The sequence below is a fragment of the Colossoma macropomum genome, unplaced genomic scaffold (genome assembly GCF_904425465.1).
Source record: "Colossoma macropomum unplaced genomic scaffold, Colossoma_macropomum, whole genome shotgun sequence".
Lineage (NCBI taxonomy): Eukaryota > Metazoa > Chordata > Actinopteri > Characiformes > Serrasalmidae > Colossoma > Colossoma macropomum.
The window spans coordinates 266,256-285,364 of record NW_023495946.1 but is presented as its reverse complement, the minus strand read 5'-3'; the positions used below and the strand labels follow the sequence as shown (position 1 = coordinate 285,364).

Genomic DNA, 19,109 nt, shown 5'->3' with positions numbered 1-19,109 from the left:
CGCTTTAATCATGCAAACTGTTCTTTGGGTCTTAAAAATAATGGTTCTTTAAGGGTTCTTTGATAAAGAAAATGGCTCTATTTAGAACCATGAACTCTCAAAAAACCCTTTGCATGATTAAAGGACTCTGCATCATGAAAGGGTTCTTCAGATTGATGGAGAAAATGCATGAATGTGCTATAGACGGTTCTATACAGAACCTTTTTGGAAAAAGAACCCCAAAGGGTTCTTCTATTGTCACAAGCTTGACATCGTCACCCTTTTGGGTGCTACACAGAACCAAAAAGCTTTTATATAGAAACATCTACAGCACATTCTCCATTAATCTGAAGCACCCTTTCAGGATGCAAATAACCCTGGTTCTATATAGAACCATTTTCTTCACTAAAGAACCCTGGAAGAACTATCTTTTAGGATAGTGTAGGATCAGCTTTTTACAACTTCTACAACATATTTTCTCCTCAGTGGACGATGTGCCAACACATACAAACCAAACCGTCTCGTTTCACTAAAATTTCGTTACTTTTCTCTGTAACAAATACTCGAACAGTGATTTCAGTTCACGAATACTGGCACCTTCGACGGGTAACCGGGTACTCGAGTATCTGTGCACATCCCTACTCGGTAGCGTAGCATTATAAACCGGAAACTCGATATTCATCCACTCTAAACGAAACTTAAACACTGTCCAATATGAATAATTAATGTACTTCTGTAAACTAGTCCAACCTTGCATCAGTAGCTATTTATAAGCTGAGCATGGCAAGGAAGAGATTGTGATGGGTTCATCTGAGGGGTCACTGGGCAACAGATAAGGGGATGTTAGAGGGTCCTGGTCCGCTCTGAGGGGCAGGCGAGGAGACCGTGGTCGGCTGGGAGGCAGACGTTGCTGTAGCGGCGGCCGCACCTGGCTCCATCACGCTGATATGCGTGATGAAACGGAGGCGGAGCTTCATGGCTGGTCTCAACGTGCAGATGATCTTCTCCACCTGGGAGATAAAGGACAGCAGAACATTCATTGGCCCACAGCAAACGGCTCGGTGATAGTGCATGCAGTGAGTGACCGCTAATGAGTTGAGCTCCTGCTGATTCTCCTGCTGAGTTTTATTGCAGCTCTAATCAGAAACACCTGATTCCTCCAATCAGACGCTCCGGAAGGCTTCAATTAGGCGTATGGAACGAATTAAAACCTGCTCAGGGTAAGAGAGTGTTATCAACGCAGAGTGAAGAGGACTCTTCTCAGAGAATGCTCCAGATAGGCCTGTCAGAATTACGACAATACATTTGTTTTAGATCATTTTTTAATCTGACTGCAGTCGTTACACCTCACAGTCATTTAATGCTGCGATAAACTGAATGTGAACTGGTTGCGCTGAATTGAGGCAAATTAACATAAAAAGAAAGCATCAATTTTTTTTCTTATTAAAACTTCTGAAAACAAAAGTGTTTTAAGTTCTAACTTGATGCTCTAACATGTTTTGTGTGCAGTAATATTTGCTTGTTTATAAGCAGATACCTGCTGTTTTTAGCATGTATGCTGGCAGAATAAATGTTTTTTTGCTTGTATTATTATTTTTTTTATGTTTTTTTCCAATTTTCCCCCCAGTTTAGTCATGTCCAATCCCACCCACTAGTTAGGACTCCCCCAGTCACACAATACCACCAACGCTAGGACGCTGAAGGCTAGCACAGGCTTCCTCTGAGACCTGTGAAGCGCCACTGCATCTTTTCAAACTGCCGCTGACACAACGTCACTGGACAGCTGAACGCCCTCAGAGGAAAGCGCCGACTGCCAGATCTGTTACGTCAGCTAACAGACGCCTGCGCTGGCTAGCATCACCCTGAGTGATTGTGGGAGACGGGGGCCATCCTACCCACCCAGAGAGAGCGAGGACAGTTGAGCTCTCTTGAACTCCCAGCCACGGACGGCTGTAGCATCACCAGGGATCGACCTCGCGATCTCCTGACGTCAAGGCCAACGCTTAGACGGCTGCGCCACTTGGAAGCCTTTTTTTGCTTATATTTTTACTCTTGTGAAGAACTTGTAGCTTTGCTTGACTCTACACATGATTCTGTGTGACTATACATGGTTCACTTAGTAGCTAATAACAATCTGGTCACTCTGGGTTTGTATTTAAATGGCTGCAAACAAGAAAAGTCAATACATCATTAATTGCAACAATATATATAATAACGGTAAGCTAAAATCTAATGGCCGCGACAGCTGTAACTCTAGAGTAAGAGCACAGCACTGCAACACCAGTGGAATATTCTGGAACAAACTGCTTTGGCTAATCTGTGTTGTCAGTTTTTAGCAAACTCAATACTAAAATTGAGACTTTTTGTAAAACCTGAAGCTTTAAAAATCACTGCTTGCTTCCAGCAAAGACGGTGAAGTTTTCCACCGTTCTCTTTGACTCCATGTGGTGACCTTGAAATCCACAGTTAATTAAAGTAGGCTATGTTTTCCCACATCCTGGAGAATTTTCAAATAAGTTTAGCCTCAATTTCTTGTACCATATACTAATCAGCCACAAAAACACATCAGGACCAGGATTTGGGATCTACGCTTGGCTGTCTAGTGGCTGGCTTGCCACTGCACAAATCATAAAGGTCAGCAAACAGACAGACGAGAGGGCAGGCCAGGTGTGTGTGTGTGCCTGTTACCTGGTCTTTGACGCTGTCCCCTGTGAACATGTATTTCATGTGGTAGAGAAAGTCGCAGATGGGGTCCATATACGCCAGGTGTTTACTGTGGAGGTCCACCGCCTGCAGCATCTCATAGAATGCCACTCCAATCTGACAGAGAGAGAGAAAGAGAGTGAGAAATCGCTATGATTCACATTCACACAGACAATAAAATCCACCACCAAGCACCAAGTGTTTCTGTCCATTCTTTCATATTTAAAAGAATGAGAAATGTATTTCGTCCAAAAATGAGGGCAGACTTTACTGAATGTTACTGAAGCAACAGAATATTAGAGGGAGTGTGTTATGAGAAATAACATCATGGCTGAGATTAGGTTGTAGGTATGAGCACAATGTTGCTCATAATAACACTCGACCAGTGTTCAATCGCTTTTATGAAACAGTTCTGCAAAAGTACAACAAGGCAAAGAAGCACCGAACACTTTGCTGAGATACTGAGATTTACATGCACTCAACAATCCAATCATAATCAGATTTCTGCAGTTATCTGACTTTTCAAATGGTCGTCTAAACAGCACACTCTGATTTCTTGGATTAAAGTCTAGAAATCTGATTAAGAAATCTGATAAAGGGGCTGGATTTTAGCTCAGTAATCAGATTTCTCAGTGCATGTGAACTCTTACTCTGATTTCTTTCTGATGTCTCAGTCTGAGCATGTGTGAAAACAGACCGTGGTACTGGAAATAAGCGAGCAGCGTCGCCGCGAGACGCAGCAAAACACTTCGGGAACGACGCTGAAACCGAACACATGCTTGACGAAATGAAGGATTTAAATATTCTTCATCTTCTAGATGACGTATAATATTTTCAGGTAAAGAGGCGCGAGGATTTTTTAAAAAAAGCCGCAGCATGAAGTTTGAGTTTTACATTACGTTTAAGTCGCGTCTTCTTCTGTGAGTTTATTGGCTGGTTGTAAAGCATGAAATCTGACTACTGTCTGACTCATGCAGATCCGGAGTTTCCCCATTATGTTTCCTCATTATCTGAGCATGTAAACGTGTTGATTACTGAGAAAATCTGATTTTCCGCAGTTATCAGATTACTAAGTACATGTAAATGGACTCATTATCTATTCCTTTTGCCAAAAAAGAAGTACTCATTGGCTGTGTTCACATTACGAGGTTTAAGTGGCACAAATCCAATCTTTTCAATCTGATCTTTTCATATTCGACCTGAGCCACTTTCATATGTGGAACCAGATCGGATTCGCATCCAATTCGCGGCCATGTAACCTTAATGTGACGCTCAGATTGGAATTTCACATCTCACCTTTTTCTCCTTCGTCTGGCTCTAATAATGAAGCTGAGAGCTGATCAGAGTTAATCATCTTCTCAGCGAAGCTCGTTCTGCTCGTTAGTTTGTGCTGATGATGGTCACGTGATTCATTCACGTGACGTTACTGAGTAGGATGAGCTCATGAGGGTCATTTCAGGACACTGGTTCGTCACATTAATTGACAGATTTGAATCACTTACCTAAACGAGTGTGAACCATCGAGGCAGAGAGATCAGATTTGAGCAAAAAATCAGATTTGATCAATGAGGCTTGTAATGTGAACGTAGCCAATGAGCCATTGAACTGACACAATATCAGGTTCAGCTCAGCTTTTTAAACGTTTGCCAGATTAACCTGAACGTAATTTGCTGCCAGTCAGTCTGAAAAGCATTTCACAGCCCAAATTGTCCATCTGTTCATTTCAGGCTAATTTCATTCTGTTTAGCTGTTCTTCAAAATCTGACCAAACAGGCAATTATCTTACAGAAGTTATCTAATGTATCTGTTTTCTGTTACTGTGTGTATTAGCATTAGTAACAGCTGCAGTGTCAAGTGAACAACTGGTGCTCAGTTGTCAAACAGTTATTTTGTGATTAAAGCTGTGCTGTTTTCAGAAATGACAGCACAGATAGAGCTGATTTCAACCAATCAGATCATGCTGTTGGGACTAACAGATTAATACATTCTGACATTCGAAAAACGATGCAAATTAATCTCCACCTTCAGACGCAGTGATGCATTTTTACACTCAAAGTAGATGCAGAATACAGAAATGGACGATGGGACGCTCGTGCACACACAGCTGGTATTGTGAGGAATAATAAACAGGTAATATTGTGAAACTGAGGAATTTCATGTAATTCAAGCCTCACTGTGTCTGTTCTGCTGTTACTGTAAAGGGAAAATTCAGGGACACATTTTAAAGTAATGTTCAATTCTACACCTACTGTGTGTGAGAGATAGAAATAGAGGCACAAACAGGTTTGATGAGAGTGGGGGCGACACTGATTCAGTGGCTTTATATGTTGTTATGGACACATCTGTCGTGTGTGTGTGTGTGTGGGTGTGTGGAGCAGGTGTGTATGCTCAAAGTCTGATGTGTGTGAGGAACAGGAGCAGGTGTTTCTGTGTGTTTATTACTAGGATTCGGTGCCAAAGATGGTCGTAATTGTTTGTATGTATGTTCCAGTGAAGATGCACTCTGTGGAGGATAGAAATGGCACTGAAACAACCAAATACACTTGTGTGCACACAGGAAACACCAGTGAGGTCTGGCACAAAGCAAGGGATGAAAAAAAGGTCTAGGTCTACACTTAACACAGATAATTAAATATACCAAATATATATAATTAAATAGACCAAACAGGTCTAAGACCCAGATAAAAGAACAAGGACAAGTAGATACAAATGTACTGAACATGTAAACAGCTGTATGATTTGAGATCAGTATTCTGGGCTCTGAAGATCACAAAAACACAAATTTATTAGATAGATAGATAGATAGATAGATAGATAGACAGACAGATAGACAGATAGATTAATAGACAGACAGAAAGACAACTAGGTAGACAGATAAACAGATGCATAGCTAGCCAACTATTCAGATACGCAGACAAAAAGCTAGTTATATATATAGATAGCTAGAGAGACAGCTGGCTAAACAGACAGACAGACAGCTAGTTCACTACCAGGTATGCTACCAGGTATGCTAGCTGTCTACATAGTCAGTGTGCTAGCCAGATGAACAGATAGACAGACAGACAGCTAACTAGCTAGCTAGAGCAGATACATAGATACATAGCTAGCCAACTATTCAGATACGCAGACAGAAACATTGTTAGATATATAGATAGCGAAAGAGACAACTGGCTAGACAGACAGACAGACAGCTAGTTCACTTTGGTAGACAGACAGCTTGCTAGCTAGCAAGACAGATAAATAGATGCATAGCTAGCCAACAACTCTGAGATGCAGATAGAAAGCTTGTTAGATATAGAGATAGCTAGAGAGACAGCTGGCTAAACAGACAGACAGACAGACAGCTAGTTCATCTGGTAGACAGACAGCTACCTTGCTAGCTAGACAGCCAACTACTCTGATATGCAGACAGAAAGCTTGTTAGATATACAGATAGCTAGAGAGACAGCTGGCTAGACAGACAGACAGACAGACAGCTAGTTCGCCTGGTAGACAGACAGCTACCTAGCTAGCTAAACAGATAAATATATACATAGCTAGCCAACTACTCAGATATGCAGATAGAAAGCTTAGACATATAGATAGCTAGAGAGACAGCTCACTAGTCAGACAGACAGACAGACACACAGTCAGACAGACAGATAGTTTTCCTGGTAGACACACAGCTACCTAGCTAGCTAGACAGCTAACTACTCTGATATGTAGACAGAAAGCTTAGACATATAGATAGTTAGAGAGACTACTGGCTACACAGACAGACAGACAGACAGCTAGCTAGCTGTCTACATAGTCAGTGTGCTAGCCAGATGAACAGATAGACAGACAGACAGAGAGCTACATACACATATAGCTGCAGAGACGGCTAGACAGACTAGCTAGCTAGATGGACACAGACAGACATCTAGACAGACAGTTGAAAGACTTTCAGACACTGAAAGAAACTGCAAGATTACAGCAGCAACAATAATACAATAATTAATAATATCAAAAATAAACAACATTATGGTTTCCACATAATGAACGCTTGAACGCATGCAGCCATTTACATTTGACAGAACCTGAAGGAAGTAAGATTAAAAAAAGGAAAAGTTAAAAATGTATTTCTGGCTACTGTTACATGCAGAACAGACACTCCTGCTCGGCCTGACAGCTGACGCACAGCTTAATGGAACGGCTTTTGAATTAGCCTGAATTCGCCTGCTGCTCAACCAGAAACACAGACAGACAGGGTAATTAAATTACCTGAACAAAAAGATGGAGTGAGGGGAATAAGCTGAAATGAATCAGTCTGCCAGAACCGAAAATAAAAACCCAGAAACGAGTGATGTGCCGGAGTAATTAAAATACCCAAACAAAACGAAGGTGTAGTGAACTGAATGTCACTTGACAGCCTCGCAGTGACTGGCTGTGAATAAGAACGCTCGCTCTTATGGGAGAAATTCAGTCCTGTCGTACTGATTCACCTCGCTACGTCCCAAATTCATGTCCCAGTCATGATAAAGCAGCTGTGAGCTAATCTTCTGGGTATATTTACCTTCAGCACTCAGTAGCTTTCGACTAAATGATGATTTGACAGTTTTCTTTTCCAAACTAGTGTTAAAAGCTCATATTGAAACACTTTCAACGTGCTGACATCAAAACAACAGGATAAAACGTGCGGCCTTTGGCTTTACTTAAGGTACACACTTAAAATTACGGTTCCGCATCACTGCATCATTAAATCGTTCTTCAGATGAATGGAGAACGGGATGTAGCTGGTTCTATATAGAACCGTTTTGAAAAGGGTTCTATATGGCACCAAAAAGGGTTCTTGTATTGTTTCAATGTCAAGCCTGTAACAATAGAAGAACTCTTTTTTTCAAAAAGGTTCAATATAGAACCATCTAAAGCACCTTCTGAAGAACGCTTTAAGAACTCTTAATGGTTCTGAAGAAACCTTTAACCCTTTAAGAACCACTTAATGGTTCTTTGCATCATTAAGTGGTTCTTCACATTGACAGAGAACGTGCTGTAGATGGTTCTATATAGAACCTTTTTGAAAAGGGTTCTATATAGCACCAAAATGGTTCTTCTATTGTTACGATGTAAAGCCTGTGACAATAGAAGAACTCTTTTTGGTGCTATATAGAACCACTTATATCTATATAGCACCAAAAAGCGTTCTTGTATTGTTTCAACATGAAGTCTGTAACAATAGAAGAACGCTTTTTTTCAAAAAGGTTCTACATAGAACCATGTACAGCACATTCTCAAGGAGCCTTCAGTCATGCAAAAGGTTCTTTGCACCATTAAATTGTTCTTCATATTGATGGAGAATGTGCTGTCGATGGTTCTATATAGAACCTTTTTGAAAGGGGTTCTATATAGCACCAAAAAATGGTTCTTGTATTGTTTCAGTGTCAAGCCTGTAACCATGAAGAACACTTTTTGGTGCTATATAACCGTCTAGAGCACATTCTCCATCAAGCTGAAGAACCTTTACAATGCAAAAGTAATTTTATGATGTAAAAGAACCCTTCTATCATGCAAAGGGTTCTTTGAGTGTTCATGGTTCTACATAGAACCATTCTCTTTACTAACAACCCCTTAAAGAACCATCTTTTTTAGGTGTGCAGCACTGTTACTAACAGTGGCCCTTGATATTGATTTCCTTTAAATAAACCTGCTATTCTTGCAAAGGACAAAAAGATGCTGATTTGTATTGAAAGCATTTTAAAAATCTATGCATCTTGTCTGATGGCAGACTGTCCGTGCCTGTGTGTGGATGATGTGTACCTCCAGCATGCAGCGCGTTCTCTCCTGCTGGAAGCGCTGTAAGAACGGTCCCACCAGGTGGTAGATGTAGAGGAGCTGGAACTCTGTCTTCACCAGCGGCTTCAGCACCTCCGACAGAAACCTGACAAATAACAACAAGCAGTTACTAGATGTGCACTGTGGCCTGACGAGACAGTCTTTCAGACTGTTTTTGGAAATAATGGACATCAGGTTCTCCTGCTCGAAGAAAAGGACCATCCAGGTTGTTACCAGTGTAAAGTTCATAAGGCTGTGTGTGGGGATGCCAGGCTGGCCTCCATCGCAAAAGAAGGCTAAGCATAGCTGAAGACTTGTATAAAGAAAGAATGGCAAAAAAATCCACTTTCAAACCTGGATTAATCAGCGTCTTCAGTCCCCAAACGATTAATAAGTGTTAAAATGAAAGGTGATGTATCATAGAGGTAAGCATGCTTCCGTCCCAACTTTTTGGGAACATGTTACCAGCGTCAAATTTATAATGAGACTATATTTACAGAAATAAAACCCACAAATAACGAAATAATCAATAAAGTTCATTTGGAACAACATCAAATATTGTGGTTTTGTATAGAGATGCACAGATACCACTTTTTCCCTTCAATACCTGATCCTTTAGTATTGGCTGATACAAAGTACTGATTCCGATACTAACTCTGTCTAACCTAACTCACATATTAGTCCTGATATTTATACAACTACATTTTTAAAATATTTTATTTTTGGTAAAATCTGTGTTCTTCGTCACAAATAAAACACTTTCAACTTGTCTAGATAGTATTTACTTGTTGGAGTATATTTATTAGATGCTTAAGGAAACTTATTTTTGTTCATTTACTGTATATGTTTAGTAGTTACTATTATATAATTAGTAATAAGAACCATATTTAACAACTTAAGTAAATGTAAAATATCTTTATCGTGTAAAACAGTTAAAAAACAGTAAACAGATAAACCTGTGGTGTTTACACATCAGCACAGCAGCTTCTCTGGCTGGAAAACGGAGCTGAATGTTGTTTCCCATCCAAATTTTTCTTGAGCCTCATATGTGCGTCTTGTTCACTCGCGCTGCATCCCTGAGCGTCAGTTCAGTAAATATCACTGCTGTTCAGGCTGTCAGCATCAGCAACTTTCAGTGTTTTGTCTGGTTTGGTTGAAGCGACGGGCCACGAGACCCCACTGCCGAGTGATACAGCTGACTGATGGAGGGCTATTGGAAGCACAGGCCTGGCTAGCGGGCTGCTATGCTAAAGGCGAAATCAAGGCTAAATGCTCATTATGCAGAAAGTTCGGTGGCTCCTTCGTCTCTCTCAGTAACATTAACCAAAAACTGCCGTTACAGATTCTGCCATCAGCATTTTTCGTCCCACACCACCAACGTGTTGTTAAGTTCTGTCTACTGGATCGCATGCATGCATCAGAAATTGCTTTGTGATATTGATCATATGTATCACACTGTGTTTAAGTGCCAGTATCCGCGCTGATACAGATACAGTATCGGTATTGGTGCAACACTAATTTTATAGTGTTAACTTAATACTCACTGTTAATCAGCATTTCACATACTGTCCCAACTTTTTTGGAACTGAGACACATAAAATATTGATAAATGAAACAAATCTTGATCCCAGAATTGAAAATCGTATCAAACCTGGAAATATGTGTATCATTACACCCCTAGCCATTTGCGAATGAATGTTCCAGTGTATAAGGATAATTACAGTGAGGCAACTCTGAATCCTACATTAGTTTACTGTATATGGAAAAAGGAGCTGATGTGAGACACATTCTTCTGAAGACTAGACACTGCTGGCCACATCGGTCTGAATTTCTGCACGAACTGCAGAAGCCTCGGGTCAGCGAGATGACAGCCCTGCTGCACTCCATCACCGAAAGAAACGTTCAGGGTAGACAGCACAAAGGCGAAAGAGAGAGAGAGAGAGAGAGAGAGAGAGAGAGAGACAGAGAGAGAGAATCTGAATTGCTACAGTCAGCTTTGGATTGCGTCAGTTGAGTTGGGTTATAAAAAAAGGTTTTAACTTCGGAAAACATATTCTCCAGGGCTGCTCTCGTTCTCTCTCTCGCTCTCTCTCTCTCTCGCTCTCTCTCTCGTCTCCGAGTGAGCTAGAGAGAGAAAGAGAAATGTCATCAGACATAGCAGACACACTCAGATGCCTGTGTTACAGCATGTCTCTCCTTAAAATCTCTGAAAGAGAAAATTTTCATGAAAACACCTGAGAAATCACAACCCCTGGAATTCAGAATTGATATAGCTCGCCGCCCACTTGTTTTCCATTTTTCATTACAGTATTTAAATCATTACATCTTTATTCACAAGAAATGGTTTAGCTCTTCTGGTAAGCCTTGTGTTGCCTGTGCAGTTTATCCCTGTCTTCCTCTGGTTTCCCTACAAAGTCAGGAGATCTGCCTTAAAATGTATGAGAAACAAAGGCGCGTGTGCTGACAGCAGAAACCCCGGTGTGGAACGCGAGTGTCATTTTTGGACAGTTGTGGCAGGCGCATCAAAACAAAGCAGGAACGGCACTCTCACAAGAGCGATGTCCTCCTCCCTCGGAGACCAAACAGACAGATCCATAAACTGCTCAAGGCACACTACAGCTCTTCACATGCGTACTAACAGACTGTCACTGCTGCGGTCTAAACACAGAAAAATACACGTCACGGTTAAAGTCACTCGAAGCAACATCAACACCGGGCCAGAAACATTCAGCACCTCAGACGTCCTCAAGAGGGAAAGTCAAAGTTATACAATAAGATTATTTAGCAACTTGACATGGTCAAAGCAAGCACATGATGTGGGGCTAAAAACACTGGTTACTAAAATTAGACCTTAGAACTTAGAACAGGTCCGTCTGCTATACTTTTCCTCTCTTCTCAGTCACCACTCCATTTAAACGTACAGAAAAATATGGTGCATCATAATCCTGCTAAACACAATTATATATATGTTAGCAGGGGTGTGACGATACGCTCAGCCCTAGATTCGATATTCCCATGATATTTTGTACAACATCCGAATGAAGCAAAAATCATGACCGTATCCGCGTTGCTGCACAGTGAGATAAACGCAGACAGGCGGGAGGAGTGTGGCGTATGGTGTGAGCATGCCAGAGTGAGGTGTTGATTGGTGCTGCTTGTTTGTGAGCATATGCCATCTAATGTAATTACATTAGTCCCTGCCAATTTAAAGGGCTAAAACTAGTTGAGTTCAGCTATTCAGAAGCATTCAGAGTGCTTAAAGGTGCAGTGTGTAAGAGTTAGGGGGATGTATTAGCAGAAATGGAATTTAGTAAAGAAAACTATGTTTTCGTTAGTGTAAAAAAATCACTTGCAACAACGATTCATTGTGTTTTCGTTAGTTTAGAATGAGCCCTTCATATCTACATAGCGGCTCCTCTTCCAACAGAGGCTGCCGCCGCCATGTTTCTACAGTAACCCAGAACGAACAAACCAAACACTGGCTCTAGGGGGCGCCTTTCGCGTTTTTTACGCTGAAGCAGCAGCTTAATTTGGTGGAACTGTAGCTCCAGTTGGAAGACGTGGAAAGAAGAAGAATCAGTGGTTGCTCGCGGTGCTGACTGACCATTTTGTGTCATAAGTTTGAGAACCCAAATTCTAACAATCATACTTATTATTTAGCACAAGAAAAAGCGATGGAGGGTGAATCCTCCCTGCCAAAGGAGCGAAAGCCTGACGACTACTGCAGGTTCTACTTCTCGCTTGGAAAAGGGAGGGGTTAGGGAGGAGTGGTCAGTTAGTTTGGTTCCAATCTGCAACCTCACCACTTAATTAAAGGGTTCTTTGCATGGTGAAAGGGCTCTTCAGATTGATGGAGAATATGCTGTAGATGGTTCTATATACAACATTTCTGAAAAGGGTTCTATATAGCACCAAAAGGGGTTCTTCAATCATTACGATGTCAAGCTTATAAGAACAGAAGAACCCCTTTTGGGTGCAATACAGAACCCTTTTCAAAATTGAAGCATCTGTAGCACATTCAAGCTCATTTTCCATCAATCTGAGGAACGCGGTCATGATGCGAAAGAGCCCTTTAATCGTGCAAAGAGTTCTTTGAGTGTTCATGGTTCTAGATAGAATAATTTTCTTTTCTAAAGAACCCTCTTTTTTAAGAATGTAGCTTTCAAATGGTGGGCAGCAAAAAGTTTAACAACCCTTGGTTAAGAATCCTTTGCATGATATACAACATTTTTGAAAAGGGTTTCTATATAGCAAGCTCGACATCGTAACAATAGAACAACCTTCCGGGTGCTAAACAGAACTCTTTTCAAAAAGGTTCTATGTAGAACCATCTACAGCACATTGTGAAGAATGCAAAGAACCCTTTAATCATGCAGTTCTTTGAGTGTTCTTGGTTCTACACAGCATCACTAAGATTCCTTACAGAACCATTATTTTTAAGACTGTGGTAACTTAAGCCAAAAGTAAAAACTAAGATTTTTCCTCTAACGCTCTAACTTTTCTCATCCTTTCTTTTTTGTACTGCATTTTGTAGCTCCCTTCACACAAGACATCGTTTCTAACGATCTCTCTATAGAGATTCAAGGCAGCCATGCAGAGATGCACGGCTGTACCTTTCTAAAGCAGGATAAAGCGCTAGTCTGTCAACCCAATGTGCCAGTTAAACCATCCACACGTCAGCACTCTGTCAAAGGACACAGGACAAACTGCTTCCTACACCTGAGCCAGGATACGGAGGCTATTACTCTCAGCAAGCAGGCAGGCTTTAATGTGAAGACAGAGTCTGGAGATCATCACACTCTGTAGCCTGAATCTGCCGGGACGTCTACCACTGCTAAAATAGAGCAGATGGAGAGGAAAGGTCAGTAACAGTAGAGCCCAGTCCCATTTCTTATTATTATTATTACCCCTACCCCTTGTTTTCGAGTGTCACCTTGCCCCTGGGTTAAAGGTTATTGGTAAAAATCTTCCCTCTGAAATGGGACCCTCAAATAAAAAGGGCATTACTTCATTAACAGCTACCAGTGCTGCTCTGTAGGCGACCCTGCCAGTCTGCAGTGACAGCAGAGGAGGGTAAAGTTCAGCTCCTCACTGCTGGGCTTTAGTTACATTTAGGGAATCATATGACTTCAAAGAGGAGGGCAATTATTTATTATCACCCACCCCTAATTCTTCAGTGATATGAAGCTGAAGTCAGATATTCACCAGATTCTTGTTCGAATTTTTCCGTTCCACCTTAAACGGCGCAGCAGTTACATTCTGGTGCTTCAGGCATCAGAACTGCTGGACTATTTAAGTTTTTTTGCTCATTATGAAGAAAAGGAACATGATACACTGAAACGACATTAAACTAAGATAATACAGTGGTTATCATGATTGTTGAAAATTCTCACATTTGTGTGTTTCTTTGTTTTCTTGCTGGTTTTTCATTTTTCCCATAACACTGTTTGCAGTGTGTCTCTGAAACACCTCCGTTTGAAGGGCCATGCAGTCCTAACACTTCACCCTACCCCTCTATTGCAAACAACAATTAGGACACCCTACCCCTAGACGTGAACGCACAAGAAGGAGGGGTAAGGGCCAAGTGGTAGGGGTGAGGGGTGAAATGGGATTGGGCCTGTAGACGTAACCATACACATATTTTCAGGTTTGCTGAGTTTTGATTCTGGTGTCAAGATTCAAATTTTCAATATTTTACGTGTTAAAAACGTCTCCATACTTTCATTATATACTCCACAGACCGTGAATGTGTGCATATCATAAGCTCTGCCCCAGCCAATACACTCTGATATACCCAGATGTCTAGTTTTAATCACACAGTATTTTCTCTGAAAGACTGTAAATGAGAGACGCTCAGAAGAGCGAGGGGCCTAACAGCCATACAGTTCTACTTTTCCATAAACTGGTCCATGCACTGCACTCACTGTTTAAAATTCAATACTGTACCGAAACTGGTTCACCGTTAATAACAGGCTGTCCAGCTGCAGCAGAGGTGCAGTCAGTGTTATGGCGGTTTCACCAGCTCAGAAACACAAAACCCTGTTCACTACATCAGAAGGAAGTTCACAAAGGGGAATTTCTCAGTTACCTACACTCTTAAAAAATGGCTCTTCAAGGGTTCTTTAGTAAAGAAAATGGTTCTATATAGAACCATGAACACTCAAAGAGCCCTTTGCGTGATTAAAGGGTTCTTTACATGGTGACAGGTTCTTCAGATTGATGGTAAGTGTGCTTTTTTGAAAAGAGTTCTTCTACACAGCACCAAAAAGGGTTCTTCTATTGTTACAATCTAAAGGTTGACACAAAAGAAGAACCCTTTTTTGACTTGGCCCTAGTTTATCTAATCAGGGCTTCATTAAATTTTCTACTGTCTGCATTTAACCTGGTGGCCGTGGTACATTTTATTAAAAAAAAAGGCACCCCATGGCGTTAGTTTTTTACCTGCATTTTCAAACAAGCACCAATTTGGCAGGACAACTGTGAACCTGGCAACTCTTCAAAGCAGTAGCGCTACTGGTATAGGACGCAAATTCGCATGCCAAAGTCCATCTTGATGCAAATTGTGCGATTGAGTTGTTTTCATCCTGCAATTCTACAATGCGAAATCGCTCATCGTGGTGAATTTCACTGAAAAACATGTATTTTCGCTGGCAGTTGCAAGTGTGGGCCTTAAGGCTGCAAGTTACAGTGATTTTCCCACTGTAAAGAGTTGTTATTCGTGACACGGCGTAATGCGGAGCAAAATCACTAACACACTGCACTTTTAAAATGATGACAAAATCCAATTAGATACACAATCAATTAATAATTTACATTTTACTAACAATTGCAATCAACGCTTCCACTATCAAGCAATGCAGTTCGTTTACAGTAGCTACTGTCGACATGCAACGATTCTCTAAATATCTATGTGGCAACATGACGTCTGTGATCATCAGTATTTTATACTGGCTTTAAACATGACAATCAATCTAAACACCCTCTCCTCCCATTTAACTGGCCTGACTTTTGGCTTAAGTTACATGGCTTATTGAAAAACACTGCTTTCTGAAATAAGCCCCCTCCCCACCCCCCTAAGGGAGTAACAACAACGGCAGTCAGTCAGTCTGTCTTGATTTATTAGACTGTGATGTGGAACGAGAATTTGCTTGAGGGACGCTCGTCATCTTTTTCTAGAAAACCAGACACGTACGGTGTGACTGAAGAAAAGAGGTGGGAAATATAACAGCAGCATATCACATGTACAGTCATACAGATTAGGACTTCCTGCTGAAAGACAAGAGAATACACCATCATAATCAACCAGGTAACACTGCTTATATTCTTTCTTATAAGTACTTTCACAGAAATGAGAGCTACTGTGGAAGACGCATATAAGCTTCGCTATGTCTAGAACTGGCATCTCCTACATGTTACTGTACAGCGTTCAGTGCTTTTTCCAAAACTACGACATGGTAAAAATATCTCATAGTTCTTTACTTCCATAGTCTAGCATTACACTGATTACACTGCCTACAGGTATATCAGACTGCACCTGGTAATTTGACTTCAATAGGCAGAGACACGCCCACTGGAATATCATCACTGTCGGACAAAAACCCTGGATCTGACACATTATTAGCTTTCAGTGTAAGTTAACGTAAAAAAGATTTTATTGCAAAACAATTTTGGACCATTTCTACTGATCCACTCAACATGAAACCTTCACAAGTTTTCAAAATTATGTTTTTCAAAAAATGAAAAACAACAAAAGCGGAGATATAATTCCAACAGCGACAATATACAACGCTACAGTGCTCAGTTCTGAGTTACACTACATGGCAGCGTTCTGTAGGGCTGAACTTTGGTGGAAAAAGTCCTAATAGCAATTTTCTGATTAATACTGCGACCGCGTTTTAAATGGCGATTATTTTCTATAAATTAAGGATTAGGCCATTTGGCCAAGAAGTCCAGAATATTCATTTTCTGTCTTGAGGCTTGACCCCTGAATGTAGAGTGCCAGACGGCCAGTAAGCTATAGCTGTGATGTCACAACATGGAGGTTTGGTTGGCTCTGATTGGTCTATCTTATCTCCAGGCAGTTCACAAGCTCTGAAATATAAAGTTAAATTTCCCCTCTTAAAACTTAAGACAACATTGTTGATAACGTACATGATAATTAAAAACAATTGCAGCTCTTGCGATTTGAAAACTGCATTCTTTTAAATTGTGATTTCGATGCAAATACGATGAATCTTTCAGCCTCAGCGTTTCGTAATCCAGAACAACATAACTTTCCTGCTCTAACACTCATCATTTATATCCAAAAGGCTTGACAACAGATAAGCTCAGCATGAGTTTGAGCAGGAAGACACTAAACTGCAAAACCCATAAAGGACTGGAGGTAAACGCTGCATTTGGATGCTTGTTAACATTTCTGACTCTTAAGCCTCCTTTCCACACATGGACTTTCACACAGTAATGTTAATTAAACAAGAAGCTGTTAAAAGACCACAAGCCAGAGTAAAATCCCAGTAGGAATGATACAGATAAAGTCCTAGTGCAATTCCCATCACTGGGAGAGACAACAAGTGTCTTGACTGTAGTTGACAGAGCGAACCATTTTGGCTGTACAGAACAGTTTTGAGTTCTTGCAAGGACCTGATTCTAGCGGCAGAAGCTGCAAAAAAACTGCACTTCATGCGTTTGTGGCTACTACTGCAGCAATGCAGCATAGCAATGTGACGGCCCTTTTTGAACAGTTTTCAGGTTTTGCGTGAGAAAACGCCACAGGGGGTATTTTAATTAAGCAGTAGAACCCGAGAGGGAGAGTATTATGGCAAAATAACATCATTTAGTCGCCGTAGATCATCACAGCCGTGATGTTATTGGCGATAACACACTCCTCGAGTGTTCTACTGCTTTAATACAACAGTTAAATAAATACAGTAATAAATTAATAAACTGGGTCGTGAACGCGGCGTTTAATATGTTTTAATGTTCGCAGTTCCTTCACCAAATTATAGTTCCTTAACGAGCAGCTTGTTGCTACGTCAGAGTAACGAGCTCCGCCCACTCGCTGCACAGCCGGCAGTTCGTTCTCCAGCTCCACACAGACCAACTGACAGTTTGGGAGTTTAGTGTCGTCTCATCCTCAGAGTCTGACCAAACCGGCTGTCGGTCAAATGAGATCTTAAAAGTGTCCATTTTCTGTTTGTGGCAAAGTAAGAAGTAAAAACGTTCAAATGTCTTGAGCGTCTCCTACAGCTGTCAAAGTTGTTGCTTAGCAACAGCGTCTCAGCGGAGTGATACAGTGTTTGTGAAAAACCTGTGATGTTAGGTAATAACAGTACAGTTAGAGCGCTTCTCAACCAATCAGCTTGCTTGGCTGGAACGAACTGCTGTATAAACATCACTCAAAAACTGAAGTATCTGTTGGCCCAACATGCTGAGGATGTCAGATGCAGTTAAACGGCCCTTTCACAGCAAATGTGAACTAATGCACCGCAGTAAAACACCCCTTCAGGACTGTTCTGAATGATGCAAAGCATTACTGGTACAGCCTTCACGGTAATGTCCTGGGGTTCGGGTGTGAAAAGACTTACAGGGTGATAATAGGGACTCGGCCTCTTACTTGGGAATGAGGGAGAGCTGTCCGATGCTGGAGTGGTGCCAGACTGCGTGGGCTAGTGCCAACACGTAGCTGCAGTACATCTCCGAGTAGGACTGGTGGCAGGCTGTGAAGTCCAGCAGCTGAAATGGGTAGCCGACACACTCCATCTCTGATGTCAGTGCAGGGCTGCTGATCACGCTAACAATGCGATCGTGCAGCACAATCCAGTACGGCTCCTACAAGACAGGGCGATAGAGGATGCATCTCAAACCAAGCATTAATTAATACTTCTATTAATAATCATAATAATATTCAGCATGCATTTAAATCTTACATTTTATTTTTTTATTAATTATCTTATTTTCTTTTTTTTATTTTTAGGTATTTTTGTTTTTCCTTTTAAAAGACATTCTGTCAATCCTACAGTATTTCTAACATTCTCTTCTTTATTTACACTCTTCTACTGTTTATTTTAAAAGCATTTTGCGCTGCATTTTACTGTATGACGACGATAAATAAATTGTTTTTTGTAGTTCTGCACATAAATAAAATGAAATAAAACCATAAGGACACTGACTTTGTCTAACACAGCTTTTATCACTACAATTTTAGGCTGCTGCCACAGTACCAAAAACCATTTCCATGTGTTGTTTCACATTTCAGTGATGCTTTTCAGTGTTGATTATATTAATAATATTTTAGATTTGTTTCAGCAGGAGTTCACACACTGCTTCACATTTCAAGGTTCTGATTAATAGACTGTAAGTGTGTCAGACATGCTGGGTTGTCCATGGAGAATGCGGAGAAAACAGCAGGGGAAAACATTCTTGGAGGAGATTAACGTATTGATACAGACAGTCTGGAGTGCATTTTGGCAAGAATAGGATGCCCAAGTTAAAATAAAAAAAAACCAGAAGAAAAGTAAGATGTTTTTCCCCCTTTAACCGAGAACATTCCAAACTCAGCTGCCAAGAGCTCAAGTATGTCAAAGGAGCGTAATGGAAGTGATGAATGCAGCTCCAGAGAGAAAGAGGAGAAAGAGCAC

The 19,109-nt window shown here is 41.0% G+C and overlaps 1 protein-coding gene across 1 annotated transcript in view; it reads right to left on the bottom strand.

Moving 5' to 3' along the window:
• Positions 1-242: 242 nt before the first annotated feature.
• The window catches only part of med23 (mediator complex subunit 23), an 80,582-nt gene continuing 61,715 nt past the window's right edge, over positions 243-19,109 (bottom strand). Inside the window, 4 exon segments of the mRNA XM_036564162.1 lie at positions 243-989; positions 2,668-2,799; positions 8,458-8,578; positions 18,086-18,300. Coding sequence (XP_036420055.1) covers positions 798-989; positions 2,668-2,799; positions 8,458-8,578; positions 18,086-18,300 — 660 coding nt within the window. The 3' untranslated portion in view covers positions 243-797.